The sequence below is a fragment of the Corylus avellana genome, chromosome 3, assembly GCF_965113065.1.
Source record: "Corylus avellana chromosome 3, dhCorAvel1.hap1.2, whole genome shotgun sequence".
NCBI classification, from domain to species: domain Eukaryota; kingdom Viridiplantae; phylum Streptophyta; class Magnoliopsida; order Fagales; family Betulaceae; genus Corylus; species Corylus avellana.
This window is the reverse complement of record NC_142492.1, coordinates 18,767,129-18,786,846: the sequence shown is the minus strand read 5'-3', so window position 1 is coordinate 18,786,846 and position 19,718 is coordinate 18,767,129. Positions and strand designations below refer to the sequence as shown.

The following is a 19,718-nucleotide window of genomic DNA, read 5'->3' as shown; positions in this document are numbered from 1 at the left end:
TTTTACAGGATCGACAGCCATTGTGTTTACTCGACAAACTTTTGTATACAATGAAGTCTTATCCCTCTTGAACAATCAGCAATAAATGTTTTCTGCATTTAATGTTTTCATCTAGTCATTCTTCATTCAAGAAAAAAGATGCAGTACACCAATACGCCAATACAAAGAAAAGATGCAATATGCCAATCTAATAGAATATAGAGGATAGAACACTAATGTATTACTAGAAGATAGAACAATAATCCAACTGCAATAGAAGATAGAAGATAGAACAATAATCCATTACTTTAAACAAATAGGAAACTATTATGGCTAGTTCTGTGAACAATAATCCAACTCTTACAAAATAGTAAACAAAAAAAGCAAAGCCAATCCAGCCATAACTCGAACATATTTTACTTCTTCCTTCGACTTTCAAGGATTTCCATTTGTCGGATATGAATATACTCCCTTTGGAATTCAGACAAGTCACTTGTATCTGTGAGCATAATTTTGTCCTCCTCAGCTCGAAACTTACTTTGCTCAAGCCGAATCTTTGCTTCTTCAAGTCGAATCCTCTCATCCTCTCGAGCACTTGTTCTTTCCATAAGTTGCAATTTCCTCTCAGTCGTTATCACAGCTCTTTTGTTCATCTGAGTTAGTAACCCCACTACAAGATCATCAACACTATCTTTTTTCTTTTCTTTATTTAATTGCTCTTTTGCGGCTTTCCTACCTTTGGGTCTCTCCAAATCTACAAAGTTACTAGTGGATATATTATCTTCTCCTAGTTCTACTGGAGCTTGAGTAGAAGACGAAGATGTACTGGCGAATGATCTTTTTCTTGATTTGTCATTGCTACTACTCCATTTTGGACATTTCTTCAATTTATCCCAGCAATGTTCAAAAGCAAATGGAGTTTTATGTAGTTTTCAATGAAACTCTTTCGCACGAGCAATCTGCAAAATTATGAAATAGGAACATAGTTATACCCCTATCGTTATTGGTGGAGTGATGCGTTCATACACCAATAAATAAAAATTATACCTTGTCTTGCTGAGTCAAACCACTTTGATTCAATGACTCAACTTGAGCTAAGCATCCAATAAACTTATTTATGCCCTTTTGTATTGCTCCCCAGCGATTAACTAGAGATATCTCACTCCGGCTAACATCGAATGACTTATTGGCATCGTAGTTCTCACAAATTCTACTCCAATATGTCTTCTTTGAATGCTAATTTCCATGAACGGGATCTATCCTAGTATTTATCCACGATTCTATAAGTTGAATATCTTCTTCAATGCTAAAGTTCCCACGTCGTGGTTTCTTAACATTGGATCCAATCTCAACTTATGATTCATACATTTGAACATTTGGATATAGAGATCCCATCGGTTCATTATAATTCTGATTTAAAAGGTCGATGAAAGATGTATTTCCTTGCTCTTGAGAATCCATTTCAACAAAATTGAAGAAGAAAACAAAGATAAGAACCAACCCAGCCTCTTCAAGAAAGCTTTGCTTGGTAGGTGCTGCCTATTCACTATCAAGATTAGTTATTGAAATTTAGGCATATTAAGATTCAAGGAAGAAATCAATGCACACCAATTGTATTCAAATGCAAATCTGTTGCCTTTCTTGGGTACCCTAATTGCATGAACTAAGTTCTCATCAAAGTCCAAGTAACCTTATTCTTTCTTCGGTGTTTTCTCAAACATCTTATATGCTAACATTTAAATATTTTCACAATCATATTAATCAATGCACACCCAACACATATAGCAGACCCAAAGCTTTCTAGGGCGACGTTAAACATTTAACCATTGTTTAAACATTCTATACTTCCAAAGCTTTGAAAACACAGCTGCTCGATTAGCTTGTTCTCTTCAACGTTTAAAACAAAAACTTATGAATTATGATATGCCAAATTTAAAAAGCAAGGAATGAGAAGAATAGCATCATACCTTCTCAAAATGAAACTGAATTCATTGGTTAAATATGAGAAAATAGACTTCAAACAAAATAAATGATGTAATAAGGCAAGTTATCATAAATCAAAGGAATTGATCTTATTTACTTCAATCCGCTCTTTTCCAATTCTAACCATTATTTCAATCAATATTCTTTCTTCATCAATATCTTTAAAAAAGGTTTGTTACAAATAAAAAGCAAGGAAGAAATCAAGAAGAATTCAAGATTCTTTCAATCAATATTCTTTGTATTTCAAGAAAGGAGCAGAGGAGTGTGACCAAACAAATCAAGAATGATTCAACAAATAGATCCGGTTAAAGATACACACCATTCGTTCGATGAAATTCATCAATCAAGCAAAATGGGGTTGAGTAGTATTACATTCCAAGGTAATTGAATGGGAAAAACCAGAGAGAGAGAAAAGCTTACGTCTGTAGAAGGCCGAGCTGTCCTGCAACGGCAAAAATGGAGAAAGAGAGAGCAGGAGAAGAACGGCCGTGGTTTGTCGAAAACCAAGGGTGATTGGCAGTTAGTCGGCAGCGGGCGTGCGGTGGTCGGAGGCCGTGGTTTGTCGAAAACAAAGAGGAGAGGGCTGGGTCGGCTGAAACTCGTTCAGGAAGGGGAAGAGAAAGAATAAATCAACGGGAAGAAAAGGGTTTGAGGGAGAAAATAATATTATATTATATTGAAAATAATATTAAATAATATTATATTTAACAATCTAGTGTGCTATAGTGAATAGCAATATGAAGCTATTTACTGTAGCAGTTAAAGTATAATAGCTAATATGAAGCTATTTTGTTGGAGCAAAAAAAAAGGTAAAAATAATTAAATGTAGCTAATATATCCCTTTTAGCTACATTGTTGGAGATGCTCTTAGGTCTGTTGGTTTTAAAATTATGTTTTTTCAAAATTATTAATTATGTTTGTAGTGAGTCATTAACCTTTTAAAACAGATGTTTTTATTGGGGTATTACAAAGGCAAACGCTAACCTCCATCTTATGTGGCTGCATAGCCTAGTGAGAAAATCTTCCTGGGTCGTGCGCCCTATTACCCTAGAGTATGGGCCTGGGGCTTTAATCTCAGGCCCCTTTCTTTGTAGTCCTTAGCACAAACCCATAAATTAATCTCTAGCCTTATGCCTTCATGCTTTATTTAAAGTCCATGGGTTTTATCTCAAGCCCAACTTTAAATAATTTGTCTAGCCCATGTTTTAATTAAATAAAACACTTAGCCCATATATAAATAAGAGAGCCGATTATATGGTTAACATATATATCAACTTGGTGAGGGACGTAAATGAAAAAAATAATTATTGGCTTAAATATTTTCGTAATCATGTCTCCCGACATTCATTACGCAATAATATTTTAATCACAATTAATTTCACTAAATAATTGTGACTGCACTCCAATAAATATTTTTGCTTAAAAACAATTAATTGCTTTAACTTAATGAGAATAGTTTGAATTCATTCTTCAATCTCATTCTCTCTTTAGGATTTGTTATGGTATCAGAGCTTTTCACCTTGTGAAAGTTCAATTCATCAATGTCGATCCCAGTTCCTAAAGTCATTCCCATGTCTTCTCTCAATGACAATGCCTCTAGCCATTACTTCCTACATAATGGTGATAATCCGAGACTATTGCTCGTTCCTCAACCGTTAACTGGTAGAACTACAACACCTGGAGCCGATCCATGAGCCTGGCTCTCTCTGCCAAGAACAAGTTGCAGTTCATCAATGGAAATCTTCCTCACTCATCCACTATGAATGGACCTGAATTCAAAACTTAGAAGAGGTGTAATAACACCATATCTTCATGGATTGCCAACAGAATCTCAAAGGACATCGCTACCAGTATAATCTACATCAACAATTGCCAAGATATGTGGTTGAATCTGAAGGAATGATTCTCACAGAAAAATGGACCAAAAGCCTTCCAACTTCATAAATCTATTTCTAGCTTATCTCAAGATAATATGTCTGTAAGCTTTTACTTTACTCGTCTCAAATCTCTAGTTGATGAATTTGGTAATTACAAATCCTTTTCTCCATGTACTTATGTTCCTACGTGTTCTTGTGGTAGCTTGAAATCTGTCCATGCCTTTTTTGATCAACAATATGTTTTTTAGTTTTTAATGGGACTCAATGAGTCTTTTTCCCACATCAGGGGACAAATCCTCTTGATGGATCCACTCCTTCCATTCAACAAAGTGTTTGCACTTGTTGTTCAAGGAGAAAGTCAAAGAAAAATCTTCATAGGGTCTATGGTTCCAAACCTTGCAGCTTTGATAATCAAATCTTTTCCCACACAGCAGAATAGGTTCCCTAGGCAAATGATTCGTAAGGATAGAGTAGTTTGCTCTCATTGTGGTGTTACTGGACACACAATTGATAAATGTTACAAATTGCATGGTTATCCTTCTGGATTTAAGTTCACAAAGAGGCCTTCTTTTTCTCCAAGTTCAAGTGTTAATCTTGTTACTCAAAACCATGGAGAGAATTATTCTAAAAATCCACAAGTACCTCAACTGCCAATTACTACAGAACAGTTTCAAATGCTTCTGGAATTCTTGCAGACCAATCCTCATCAAGCTGCCGCCAATCAAGTAGGTTCTTTACCTACAACTCAAGATGACATCTTCTCCAAGATGTCAGGTAATATCTTTGCCCTCAATGTTAAACATTCTGTTTTTCATTCAATCCTCAACTTGCCTAAACTCAAATCAAATCCGACAGATACTCCTTGAATTATAGATAGAGGAGCTACTGATCATATGGTTAATTGTGTTTCCTTGTTTACAACAATTACATCCACTATATCCACATCGGTCAAAGTACCTACGGTGACTTAGTTTCTGTCACACACATAGGCACGGTTAGAATTTCAGAACATTTCATTTTAACCAATGTCTTATATGTACCATCTTTTTCATTCAATCTCATTTCTGTAACAAAACTCATCAAACACCTTGGTTGTTGCCTCATTTTTATTAATTCTTATTGTTTCATACAAAATCTGATCAATTGGAAAACGATTGGAGTGGGTGAGGAAAGAGAAGGTTTGTTCCATTTGATACAACCCGCAAGCAAGCTTTTTGCAAACCCCAGGTGTTAATTCTGCTACTCTAAAAAATCCTTCAACAGACCTATGGCATTTTAGGCTAGGTCATTTGTCTAATTCTCGAATAAGCATGTTACACAATTTAGTTCCTTTCATTTCTGTGGATTCAAATAAAGTCTGTACTCTTTGCACTTTGGTAAAACAGAAAAAGCCCCATTTTCCTATTAGGAATAAAACTTCAAAGGTTCCTTTTGATCTCATTCATGTTGACATTTGGGGTCCTTTTTCTCAGCAATCTACAACTTAGTTGTGTAGAGACATCTTAACAAAATTCCATTGTTGAAAGAAAACACCAACATTTACTTAATGTTGCTAGGGCTTTAAGGTTTCAATCTCATTTGCCTCTCTTCTTTTGGGCAGATTGTGTCTTAACAGCAACCTATTTGATCAATAGGATTCCATCTCCTTTGCTGTCTAATAAATCTCCATTTGAGTTGCTGTTTTCTGAGCTTCCTTCTTATTCTCATCTAAAGGTCTTTGGTTGTCTAGCTTTTGCATCCACCTCATCTCGGGATAGACACAAATTCCATCCTAGAGCTACTGCATGTGTTTTTCTAGGTTATCCTCATGGTATGAAATGATATAAGTTTTCAAACATTCATACCAATTCTGTTTTTGTATCTAGAAATATGGTCTTTCATGGACATGTTTTTCCTTTTGCATCAAAAGAATTCTCTTTCCATTCAGATGTTCATTCAAATGATGCAATCAATAATTCTCCTTGGTTCAATAATCTTTCCTATATCAGTCATGATATTGTCACCATTCACCTCCTATTGCAGAAGATCAGTTGCATGATGATCACTCCACTCATGACATAGTTTCTCATGAGTCTCATGGTCACCATTTATCTTCTCCTAACATTAGCCATCAAATAGATTCTATAGCAAAATCATCTATCATCCCAACTGAAACCCTTAGGAAATCAAGTCGTACCATGCAAGCTCCTAGTTACTTGCAGAATTGTCATTGTCAACTTGCTTCTCCAATTCCACTTCATCTGATTCTATGGTTGGATTATTTGATGACACTGTAATTGATAATGCTAATGCAGGTATCCCATATTCCCTTTCTTCTGTTTTGAACTATGACCATCTTTCCCCTTCTCATAAAGCATTCAGTTTATCCCTTATTTCCCACAAAGAACCAAATTTTTTCCATCAAGCTGTTAAGTTACCTGAATGGCGTGAGCTATGCAAGCAAAACTTGATGCTTTGCAAGCAAACAACACATGGGTGTTAACTTCTTGACCCCCTGGTAAGAAAGCTATTGGTTGCAAGTGGGTGTATAAAACAAGGCTCAAGGCTAATAGCAGTATAGAGAGACACAAGGCTAGGTTGGTGGCAAAAGTGCATACTCAGAGTGAGGGTTTAGATTATCATGAAACATTTTCCCCTATTGCCAAACTTACTACTGTTAGATGTCTTTTAGCCATTGCAGCAACTAACAATTGGTTTCTTCACCAATTGGACGTCAACAATGCCTTTCTCCATGGAGATCTTGATGAAGAGGTGTACATGACTGTTCCACCTGGTTTTTCCATCAAGGGTGAGTCACAAGTGTGTAAATTGACAGAGTCTTTATATGGATTGAAGCAAGCCTCTCACCAGTGGTTTTCTAAGTTCTCCAATACACTGATTGCTCAAGGCTTCATTCAGTCTTAGGATGATTATAGTCTTTTCACCAGAATTGAGGGTTCGGTTTTTATTGTCCTTTTGGTTTAAGTAGATGATATTGTTTTGGCTAGTAACAATTCGACAGCCATCAAACAGTTTACTTCTTCTCTCAATGAGAAGTTTGAACTTAAAGACTTGAAGAAGTTCAAGTTTTTTCTTGGCTTAAAAGTAGATAGATCAGACAAAGGAATCTCTTTATCTCAAAGGAAGTATGCATTGGAGATCCTTCAAGATTCTGGTTTATTGGCTTCTAAACCATCTAAATTTCATATGGAACAGAACCTCAAACTTTCTAAGGATGATGGTTCCTTATTAGCAGATCCAACTAGCTACAGACGTCTCATTGGCAGATTGATATATCTCACCATCACATGTCCTGATTTAGCTTATGTGGTTCAGACACTTAGTCAGTTCATGGATCAACCAATGCAGCCTCACCAGATGCTGCTCACAGGGTTCTAAGGTACTTAAAGTCTTCTCTTGGTCAAGGGTTGTTCTTTCCTTCTTCATCAGATTTTCGGGTAAAAGTCTTTTGTGATGCTGATTGGGCTGGCTGCTTGGACACTCGAAGGTCTATCAATGGTTACTGTATTTTCATTGGTGATGCCTTGGTTTCTTGGAAACCTAAGAAGCAACAAACAGTTTCCAGATCATCTGTTGAGTCTGAGTATAGGGCTATGGCATCAACTTCTTGTGAAATCACATGGATGTTCACTTTGTTCAAGGATTTACAAGTCCTTCATCCACATCCTGCAGCTCTTTTTTGTGATCGCAAGGCTGCCATTTATATTGCAACTAATCTGGTTTACCATGAGCGAACCAAACATATTGAAATAGATTGTCACCTTGTCCGAGAAAAGATCCAACAGGGTGTTGTCCATACTCTACATGTTCCATTTGCTGCTCAACTAGCTGATATATTTACAAAGCCCCTTGAATTTGCTCAGTTCACTGCTCTGCTGTCCAAGATGAACATACTCAATATATTTTATCTTGAGGGGGAGTAACAACAGTTCATCATCAAATAGTTTACTTCTAGCTTGTTTACACACATGTATATAAGTTGGTTTAGTTTGTTATATCAGTTAGTTGGTTAGGCAAGTTAGTTAAGCTAGTTATGTAGTTGAACAGTTATGTAATTATCTTTTCTTTCTTATTATACTCTGTTTCACGTGTTATAAAAACAGAGTATATATACTCTTGTAAAGTTTCAGATGATCATAAGTTAATGAGAACAGTTTAAGGTTATTCTTCAATCACATTCTATCTTTAGGATTTGTTATTAAGTATTTTTGCACTTTTTAGACTTTAACAATATCAAAGTTGGGGGTTTACACTTAACTTTTTGTTTGGTATCTAACTTTCTTCATGAATAAAAGGTTGGCGATGTGTCGACGTCTTTCAACTATTATTTTAAAGAGTTTGCTTGGTGTTTTTTTTTTTTTTTTTACATGTCTGCAAAGGGAGGGAGGAGAATTCGAACTACTAACATATGTTTTATTAGGCGTGATCCCAGTCGACTGAGTTATCTCTTGAAGATAATGTCTGCTTAGTGTTGTGTGTTCCTCTTGTAAGTTTTTTGTTTTGTTTTTTTTATTTTTATTTTTTCTAAGCAAAATGGAGAAAGAGGGGTACAAGGAAGCTTATTTGCTCTTGTCTTTCTTAGGCCTATAATGTCCTTATTCAAAAATTAAAATGAAAAGAGTAATTTTATAATCAAAATTTTATTTCACAATTTTAACAACGTACATAATATGTGAATATATTGACATATCAATTAAAAATTTTAAATAACTTTGCATTATGTATACCGACGCGGTTAAATCGGTAGTATTATGCATCGATGTTATTACGTACCACAAGCATATTAAGATAAATATAATAAAAATGGGGTGTTTCTGGGAAATTAAAAAAAATAAATAATAATTAAAAAAAAAAAGAAAAAGAAAAAAGATGCAGTTATGTAATTTCACAGAAAATGAAGGGCCAAAATGCAAAAGCCATCAGCTATAGATTTATATACCATTTATACTCTCCCAAAACCCTAATTGGACGCGAGTGTCATAACCAGAAGAAGTGCAAGAGAAGCCTCCAGGAAAGAAGATGGTGAAGTTCTTGAAGGCGAACAAGGCAGTGGTCCTCCTGCAGGGGCGATTCGCCGGGCACAAGGCGGTGATCGTCCGGCAGTTCGACGAGGGGAACCGCGAGCGCCCCTATGGGCACTGCCTGGTTGCGGGGCTGGCCAAGTACCCGAAGAAGGTGATCCGGAAGGACTCGGCGAAGAAGACGGCGAAGAAGTCGCGCGTGAAGGCGTTCATAAAGGTGGTAAACTACAGCCACATAATGCCGACGAGATACTCTCTGGACGTGGATCTCAAGGATGTGGTCACCGCCGATGTGCTTCAGTCAAGGGACAAGAAGGTGACCGCCGCCAAGGAGACCAAGGCCAGGTTCGAGGACAGGTTCAAGGCTGGGAAGAACAGGTGGTTCTTTTCCAAGCTCAGGTTTTAATATCCCATTTTCTCTTTTTGCTTTTTGCTGATGATAATTGGAGATATTCTCTGGAAGTCGCTTTTTTGTTTCTGGAAATATGAGTATTAAGATAAAAGGTGATTCAATTTTCTATTTATTTTATTTTATGGATTTGTTCTGATTTCTCTAAAAACTCCCTTAATCTTTTTTTGCTTGCTTTTTTCAAGAATAAATAAAGAAAAAAATGAATTAAATAGAATAATGAAGGTGTATTTGCCAATCTGGGCAAAGCTCAAACATAGTCAAATTATGGAATTATTCAACAATTCATTGGAAGAGAGAATTCCTTGTTCAAGGAGCTCGGGAAACTCAATTCCTTCTGATCTTGTGTTTTGTACAAAGCTCACCATTCATCCATTGAAGAATGAATTGCCTTTGTCCATTGAAGAACCAACCTCACTAAAATTACAGCCTTGGACTTAGCTTGTTATTTGGTCTCTGGTCTTATCTCACCCTATTTTCTCTCCAGTTGGACCGACTTGACAATAACAAATTTTGCCGAAAAATATGACTTATAAAAGATAAACTTTAAAAAAAAAAAATAGAGAAATGTTAGGTTCATTCTCCTTACCATTTTCTAACTATCTTTTTTCAAATGGATTCAAATTCATTATTGGATTTGGAGGTTTACATGTAGATCTTACATATTCAATGATAATTTTAAAAAAAAATTATGTATAGAGATGGTTGAGAGAACGAGGCTTAGCATTTCTCTAAAAAAAAATGGTTTCAAGTGTAAGCGGAATGGTTAATAACCTCTAACTTTCTACCCTTATATATAATATATATTAAATATAATTAAAAAAATCATATTGCAAAACGACATTGTGATATAAGATTTGATGATTTCTTTGTTCTTAGTTAGTATTTCATTCTTCACTTTCTGAAATAATTTTTTGTTTCAATAGTAACAAGAAATAATTGATGTGATATAAAAATGAAATAAAATATCGACTTTTGTGAGAATAGTGAAAAAATAATAATTTTGAAAAGATGTAAATTTTTTTTTTTTGTTTTTTTGGAGAAGTGAAAATAAGGGAGGGGAAAGGGTGGAGTTGCCAAACTAACCCCAGATTTATGAGACTCACTCGCGTCTTTTAGGCTCTAATGAGATATAATAATTGCATTCATTGCCTTTTTTCCCGCCCTCCTAAAAAAGGAAAAAAGGAAAAGCGTACGCCGTCTTAACTTGAAACAGATCCTCTCAATGTCAAATCTAATTCCTTGCTTTTAGAAGGATAAAATTATCATTTTATTATAAATGTTTGATATGAAATTGTTCGAGCTAACTTGTCACAAGTGCTGGGCTTGAAAATCAATCTCTAATAAAAGCCAATGGTAAGATATGATTATTGCAATTACAAGAAGATATGACGCATGCGACTTCGGATAATGGTGAAGACTCTTGTTTTCTCTCATTCTGAAATGAAGCATTTTCCAATTATTAACCTGAATTATATTTTTGTAATGAGATAGAAAATTGTATCACTTACAAGTGTAAGAAGCCCATAAATGTTTTAATAAAACAAGAAAGTATAATAATAGAATTGGTTCCGGACTTAAAAAGAGAATATTTATTAAAACTAAAAGCTATGGTAAGACAAGAACAAACTTCTTTTAATGTTTGAAAACAATAAAATAGGCCCAAAATAGTTTAAAATGGGCTCTAAAAAGGTCCAAAACTCTAAAAGATGTCCAAAAGGCCCATCACTTGATTGGTAATTTGCAGTTGGGGTTTAGTCTTCAATAACAACATGACCGTTGGTCCCTAGGGCTAGTGGTGCGAATATCGTTGTTATTTAGAAGTGATAACCACTTAAAGTGGTTGCGGTTAAGAGGAATTAACCATAATTACTTTTACTTCGACCACCCCTCATTTTTGAAAAAAAAAAAGAAAAAAATCAAGAGAGGGCATTTAGTGGTGGTTCGGCCACCTTAGGCTGGCTAGTGGGGGTGGCCACCACAATAGAGGAACACGTGTCCCTCATCCATTGGTCATGAACTCCTATGAATAACAGGTTCCATTCTCACTAAAATAATAGTTGGTGAGCTCCTAAGCTCGAGAAAAGTGCATTTTCAGTGCCCGAAGACATTTTTTTCAAAAATTGCTTAATATATTTATTTTAGCCTTAACTTTAATAATTTGAAAGTTTTAAGGTTAAATTATGTTGTTTAGATGTTTAAATAACTCAAGAAAGTTCAATTGAAAATTATATTCAAATTGTTGTTAAAATATTACAAGCTAACATTAATAGGACGCTATAGAATTATGTCTAGGGTAGTAGAATTAGAACAGATCCTCTTCATTTTAAATGAACTGAATAATATCCAATTAGTTATAGTGGAGGAAAATTTTTGTCCCTTCAAAAAGTGAAAAGACAAAAATACCCCTCCACTATAACTAGTTATCCCGTTCATTTGAAATGTAAAGAATCCTAATTTAGTAGAATCATACTTAGGTATTATTTTCAAGCATGTGATATGTTTACACACGTAGGGCATGTTTGGATATGCGTTTGAAGGGTTTAAAAGTGCATTTAACATTTAAAAAGTCCGTTTGAAGAAAAAAAAAATCATTTGGTAAAAAAATTGAAAACGCTTTTAAGGGTCCAAAAAACCTAAAAATTGCCAAAATGTACTTTTGGCAAAATCTTAAAAATAAAATTTTTGCCAAAAAATGCTTTTTAACTTAAAAGATCTATTTCACAAATACAATCTCAAACCTGCTCGTACACACATTATTGTACTCTCCACTAAATATTAATTTCAAACATATAAATTTAGACTAATATGTAGTCGCGCATTAATAAATGTAGCAATTGCATGATGATATTAAAAATTATTCTTTAAGTAAAATAGGCTTAGGATTTAATTTTGGTCAAACCCTTGGAAAATGATTTCAAAAATGATTTGTTTTATTTAAATGAATATTATTTTAGTTTGAAACTTTCTAGATTTTTTAAACATTTTTTCTTCTAGGAGGTGCTTTTTAGTCTATTTCATTTTAAAACTTCAAAAAATTCTAGAAACTCTTAAATTTATTCATTGGCCTCCTAATTAGGGAAAATACCAAGATTGGCCTATCTAACCAGTTCTTAATTTTAAACCCCAAAAACTCTTAATCGGGCTTAACCATAGACTTAACTAGTTTGGGCCCAATTATCTACAAACACCTCTTGAGGCCCACACCTAACCAAATGGATCAAACCACGTGTTCTAAATGAATTCCAATCAATAGCTATATGGATAAATTTTTTTTTTTTTTTTTATGAAAAAATTTATATTATATGACCCCAAAAATTGCATAGAACATGTAAAATTCAGTTGTTTAAAATCAAAAATTGATTTAAACTTTCCAAACAGAGAAATAAACCCTATAATCAGATTCTAAAAATTTCTTTTGGTGACTAGGGTTTTATTGTCTAGTGCTTTATCCTTTTCTCAAAAGGACTAGGTTTAAGGGACCAAAATATTAAAAATATTATTTTCCTTTTTTTTTTTTTTTTTTTTTGGAAGATTTGGATAAAAATACCTTTAGGGGTAGCAAGGTAGGGCATATTTTACTCACAATAGCATTTGAAATATTTACCTATCAAAATTATCATGCTACAAATAATTTTGGATGCAATTAAAGTAGTACTTAGGGTCTGTTTGGGTTTACGATTTTAAAAAGTGCAGTTTAAAAATAGCAATTTGAAAATGTGATTTTTTTTTTAAGACAGTTAAACGTTTGGAAAAATTGTAGTTTAGCCTTTTAAAATTATGCGCAAATTTTCAAATCACAATTTTTAAAAAACACAATTCCAAACAATCTATTTTTTGCAATTTAGTTTAAAATAACACTTTTTGTTTATAAAATCGCAATGCCAGACACACCCTTAAAATATAATTTTCACGTGATTCCATGCGCACAAGCAATTAATCGAATTCATAAAGCTTTTTTTTTTTTTTTTTGAAAATAAAATCCTAATACCAACAAAATTAGTAAATTAATTATCACATTTAATGATATTTGATTCATTAAATTAGATTAGACTAATATAAAGTTGGGACGTTACATATGGTTTTCCCAACATTAATAATGCTGTAGATTTTGGACCACCAAGTATTGTACAAAATCTCAATTGGAGGGGGTGGACATGACACGTGGTGCACCGGCACAAATCTTTAGAATGGACAAAAGGATAAACAAACTTTCTCCACAATTCAAAGTGAAAGCAATATATGCCCTTCAAAAGGGGGGAAGGCACAAACACACATGATCCCCTCTATCTATCAATCCTCTTTTAAACTAATGCTAGTGCCCCAATTTATGAGGCCATCCCAATTAGTATCTTTTGTACACAAAAGCAATCAAAAATGTATTGTGGGTTGTGACCACCCTTTTTTTTTCTTCTTTTTTTCCTACTTTTGGTTGCTTTTTTAATGTGTTTTTGCCCATTTGGATGGTGCTTAAAGGATAGTGTATGGTGGATGGGGTGTGGTTGATGCGAGCAATAATGGGTAGTGACTGAAAGAGAGAGATGAAAAAAAGGTAAATGGGGAATCCATTTACCTACTTTTCTTACCCAATTGGATCTGACTTTTCTAGACCAAACTTAAAGTTGCAAAGAAACGATTAAGGGTGGTGGTTATTCATGTTAGGTTATGTGAAGTCTGATTTTGTATCTGACCTGATTGTTAGAAGCCCTACGATTTAAATGTAATTTTTTTTATTTTTTTTTATTTTTTGAGGCTTAGTTCATGAAGTTGAGGCTTGGGCTGACAGTTGGGGGGTCGTATTTATAGTTGTTTATGTTTGTAGGTTTTATGCGATTTATGTATCCCTATATGCAACTAACGCCTCATGTATTGCTTCTTGAGGAATAGTGAAATCTCGTTGAAACTCTGTGTACGTAGTTCTTAGTGGTAAACCACATAAATCTCTGTATTTTTTATTGTTTGTTTTTGCATTTTTCTTATTTTTTGCATCCCACTGGTTCTAACAAAAATATAATAGATTTCCTAACAATTCACTAACTAAAGGAAGTTTTTATTTAGTTAGGATAACACTAGGGTATGAATTCAACTCCCGCTACGAGAATTCGTGTGCCTGATTATTGTAAAAATGCTGAGTCTGACTATGACTCAACCAAACTTGAAGGTAGCACTTGTAGTTCTTACTGTCTAAGTATCTCCTATCATTAATTTCTAATGGACAGATACCTGTAGTTCTCACACCCAGATAAAATAGTCGCTCTAATTGTTCCTCTTGTATTTTCCGCTCAAGAAAACAAAAAAAGTAGTGAAAAAGAAGGCAGAGTTTGGGAATTATGGAAGATGGTCCCCTGCAGCAACACAAGTTGGAAATATGCGTGGACGCAATTTATAATTTTGTCTTGGTATGTCATTATTTGAAGTGGGCATGAGAAAACAAAATTAGGCAAATGATGCATGGATTTTGCTTAACGTCTATGTTATTACATTTGGAGGCCACTGTCTGGATGTTGATGCCTTGTGCCATGTGACTTGTCACTTTACATTTCTTTGTAATTTCTATGGCCTGCCTCGTGCCTCATGCCGCCTGCCTATTATCCTCTACATTACGCAAAATGAGATAAATAAAATAAAAAAAATTAAAAAATTTTTAAAAAAAAATTGTGGAAAGCTTAGCTGGCATGTTGATACATTGAAGGTGACTAATCAGATTTTCTACAATTTTTTTTTTCAATTGTAAATTTCCAAATTATGTAATTTAGGTCGTTTTTAAGCATTAAAACACTTACAAATATTACGTTTTAAAAATGTGACATGTTATCAAGATAATTAAAAGGAGAAACTTCACTTTAGATTTCTGAACTACCACACGATTTAATATACTCTCGAACTTTGAAACCTTTCAATTTTGACCTCTAAACTTTCAATTGGGATCAACTTAAACCCCTCTGTCAAATTTAAAACGTTAAAAGTGATACAATAACGTTTATACCCCTAATTTTTTTTATAAAATTCTAAATTTACCCTTAATTTTTTTTTATTGTAAAAAAAAAAAAAAAAAAAATCACAAGGTGACCCATGGTTGGGCCACCTTGTGAACCTTTTCTTTTCAATTTTTTTTTTTTTCCATTTTTTTCAAAATTTTTTTGAATAAAAAGAAAATTGAAGGGTAATTTTATATTTTTAGGGGTTTTAACGGAAAAAATTGACGGAGTGGTTCAAATTGATTGCAATTGAAAGTTCAGGGGTCTAAATTGAAAGGTTTCAAAGTTTGGGAGTATGTCAAATCGCGTAGTAGCTTAGGGGTCTAAAGTGAAATTTCCTCTAATTAAAAAGAATTTTTCTCTCAAAAGGCTTCCTATTCACTTTTGTATACAACTTTTGGCTTAAAGTTTTTTTTACAACATAGAGAGCAAGAACCTAATGAAAATATACTCAATTCTCAATTATAACATGCCACATTTTTTATATTTGGTATATTCTAAGCATTTTAACGCTTAAAACTAGTCAAAATTGTATGATTTGAGAATCGTCTATTTTTTTTAAAATCCTAAGAAATCCTAATCCAAAATGTGACATAGGTTTTGGATGTTGTGTCCTTAAAATGGGAAGCTAATTTGTGTATTATATATTGAAATATTAAAAACGAAAATTGAAATTCCATAGGGGTTTCACATGTATAAATAAATAAAATAAAAATTGGCATGTCCTTTTGTCTCCGTGCTTCACATGAGAGAGAGAGAGAGAGAGAGAGAGAATGGTGTGTGGATTAGATGAGATGATAATATATGCTTGAGCGTACGGCAGGGGAAAGGGATGCTACCAGAGTGGCCCTCTCTTATTTGCCTTGGCGTGTCGTTAACTCCCATGCAGCCAGATTGAAAGCGTGGACAGAGGTTCCTTCAAAAAATAATATTAATATATAAATCACAAAGTCTCTCTTCTCTCTCTCTCTCTCTCCCTCTTTCTCTCTCTCTCTGACTCTCTCTTTTATTTTATTTTATTTTTATCATTTTTGTTAAGGTTTTGCCCTTCTCATTTAAAATAATGTTTAAATTTATTTCTTTATTTAGTTATCTCCTTTCTAAAATATACATATAAAAAAATATTACTTTATATAAACTATATCAATACTTATCATAAAAGTTAAATTTAATAATTTAATTACATTGCTTTAACATTCTCTTAACATGTATACTCAAACTCCATTTTATTAAATTAAAATGAGAGTAATTGATGAAGTTAGGGTTCGAACTCATGATCTTTAGTTTTAATACTATGTTAAATCATCACTTATTCTAAAAACTTAAACTTATAAGAATAAATAAATTTAATCATTTAATTACAATACTTTTACATCTCTCCCCTCATAAAAATAAAAATAAAAATGTGTAAGTGCTTTCTTTGGGGAGAGCCCCTTCTATCACGATATGATATAAAATCTCATTTCACAGAATTCAATATAAATTTGATACATTAGATAAAAATATTAAATACAATAAAAATGAAAACACAGTATTTTTAATTAAAATCAATACTATAAATTTTTTCATTCATTATAAACCAACGCACACCTTTAAGCCCCGACACTAAAACCAACCAAAACAGTAATTCTGGTATTAAACCTTTTTTTTTTTTTTTAAGATGCAAAACACTTAATTAAAGTTATTGTCTTCTTTGAGATATAAATTGTCAGTTACTTCTAAACACAAATGTAGTTTTGGTTTACTTTTTCTGTATTAACGTGTCAAAGTTGTATATTTTGTTGTCTTTTGTATATGTTTTTTTCTTCTTCTCTCCGTGTTTCATGGGGTGGGCATGGGCAAGTAATGTAATGACACGCAAGCATCTTTTTATCAGAATTGTAAAACCGCTGTCGAATTAATTAAAACTCATTTCCAAGCAACTACTAGCGCAGTGAAAGTGAGGTAAAATTGAATGCTCATCTACAGCTTTGAGAACTCATTAATTTGAAAGCTGCCAAACTCTATGTAATTTGATTCAATTCGCACGTCAAATGCTGATTGGTCAAACTTCCTTTTTTCATATGGAACGTCTATCAATACCAATAACTTATAGGCCTTGGAGTTGGAAATATATGGATTCCTATAAAAAAGAACAAAATAATAATAATATGAACTAGTACTGAATTTGGATTTCCTCAAATTTTAAAATTTGAGTTTTCCATTATATTTAATGATTCGAATAAATACAAAGGTTTATGTGTTGCCAAGACAAATAACTTTAGTTTTCAACGTGTCAAGCTCACTTGTCTCGACAACACATAAACATTTGCATATGTTTGGACCATTAGATGTAATTGAGATCTCAAATTTTAAAATTTGAGAATTTCAAATTTTATAAAATATGAGTTCAATTCTAAGATTAATTACTTACCATTCATGTAGGTGAAGTCCCGATGAATTGCATTCTCCAGGGGTAGATCAATCGGTTGTAGACTATGCTTTATAAAGGTCACTAGTTTAAATTCTCCATCCCCTTCTTGTGTGGTATAGATATTGTCATGCAATAAATATATTTTTATGTTTTATTTTTTAAAATAATATGATATCATGTATAACATTAAATATAACAAAACAAAATCTTGATCGTAAAATGAATCTTCTCCATTTGACTTGAAATGAAGAGGAAGTCAAATGGATATTCTTTTCAAAAAAAAAAAAAAAAACATTATTTTACATTTATTGTTTTATATTTGGGCTTTGAACCAATAATTTCATGCATTTGTATTCAGAGATTATTTTCCATATATATTTTTAGTATCTTTTTTATGGTAGAATTGTTAGACTATTTTACGTAAATAGTTTATGTTGGGTCATGGATCAGTTCGAGAAGGCCCAACGGGCTTTCTGCCTAAAGCTCCATATAATACTGGGTTGCTGAGCTCTCGGTCGACTTAGCCTAAGGAGGTCTCAGGCTCATAGCTTAAGGCATTACTCATGGGCCAAGATAGTCAAAGACCGAAGGGTGCATTGGTCAAGATACATCAGTTAGCTTCCAAGCTAATGTAGATGACCGAGTCCAACTCGAACATTCTGACTTAACATCGCGCAAAGGCTATAATACTTATCCCCTGATCTTAGGCTACTAAGATCACGGAACAACTAACAAACGCTATCCCACTTTTCAAATGTTTGCACAGCAGATATTGAAGGATAAGATCCCTAAACATATGGGAAATCAAACTCCTCTCATGCCTATAAATACAAGTCATTTATCAATACTAAGGTAATCGCAACTTTTGCTATCTAAGCTCTGTGTTGTTTACGTCTTCCTTCTCTGATTACTGACTTAGACATCGGAGTATCCCCGCCGGGAAACCACCAGGGACTCTAACCCTATTGTTTGCTCTTGTTTACCAGACCGACACGTCCTCAGACACCGCAGTGCAACGACCGACCTGTCCTCGGACACCATTGTGCAGCCCAGAAATTGTGCCACGTCATCCATCGGAAAACTGTGTTCTAACAGTTTGGCGCCGTCTGTGGGAACGCCGATAGATTTTCATTAGTTCCTGACAACAATCCGAAATGGTAACTACGCGTGCGTCACAACAGCAGCTGGAAGGCCGAGCCGGGGTGCCCGGCGTGACTACTACTCCTCCAGACCTCGCCGAGTTCATGAAGCAGATGACTGCTTCCATGGACGCTCTGAAGAAGCAGAACGAGGAGCTTGCTACCAAACTCACTGTTGTTGAGGGCCGCAATGGCCGAAGAGAGCGTGAACGAGAAGAAAGGCGAGAAAAGGAGCGTGAAGATAGGCGGGAGAAGAAGCGACAAGCGCTTATCCGCCAAGGCAAGAAGATCGAAGGGAGTGCAAGTTCGGTTCATGGCAGCCGTCATACTATGGTCCAGAACAAAAGTAACCATGAAAAGTCCAATGCTGAGGACGAAAATAGTCACGGGGAGTCTAGTACTGATAGGTCCGAAAGACCTCACCGTAGTAGATCCCATTGGGAGAGACGCCACAAAAGATCCCATGATGACCGATCTCATCGCGAGCGATCTCGTCGTGATAGATCTCATCACGAGAGATCTCATCGTAGTCGTTCCCATCGCCACAATGAAACCAATGTAAGTGCAAAATTGGGAGACCTGAAGAGGAAGTATGCCAAGATAGCTGATAAGATAGCCAACGGGGAGAATGGGGTGATCGCAGAGGAACTCATGGATAACACCAACCTACCCTTCACAGATAGGGTAATGAGCTTTCCCCTGCCCGACAAGTTCAAATTGCCTCATATAGATAAGTATGATGGCAACGGAGACCCTGGTGAGCACATGAAAGGCCTCCGAGCACACTTCATTCTTCATGGCACCCCAGATGAAATCATATGCCGGGCGTTTCCGCTAACTCTAACAGGAGCAGCTCTGGAATGGTTCGCAAGGCTTCCAGCTAAATCCGTAGATAACTTTAAATCCCTGGGCTGCCTCT

The 19,718-nt window shown here is 34.5% G+C and overlaps 1 protein-coding gene across 1 annotated transcript; it reads left to right on the top strand.

Moving 5' to 3' along the window:
- The first annotated feature begins 8,780 nt into the window (after positions 1-8,780).
- Positions 8,781-9,380, top strand: LOC132176405 (large ribosomal subunit protein eL27x). The gene has a single exon (XM_059588598.1). The coding sequence runs from the start codon at positions 8,859-8,861 to the stop codon at positions 9,264-9,266; it is 408 nt and encodes a 135-aa protein (XP_059444581.1). The 5' UTR covers positions 8,781-8,858; the 3' UTR covers positions 9,267-9,380.
- The last annotated feature ends 10,338 nt before the right edge of the window (positions 9,381-19,718 follow it).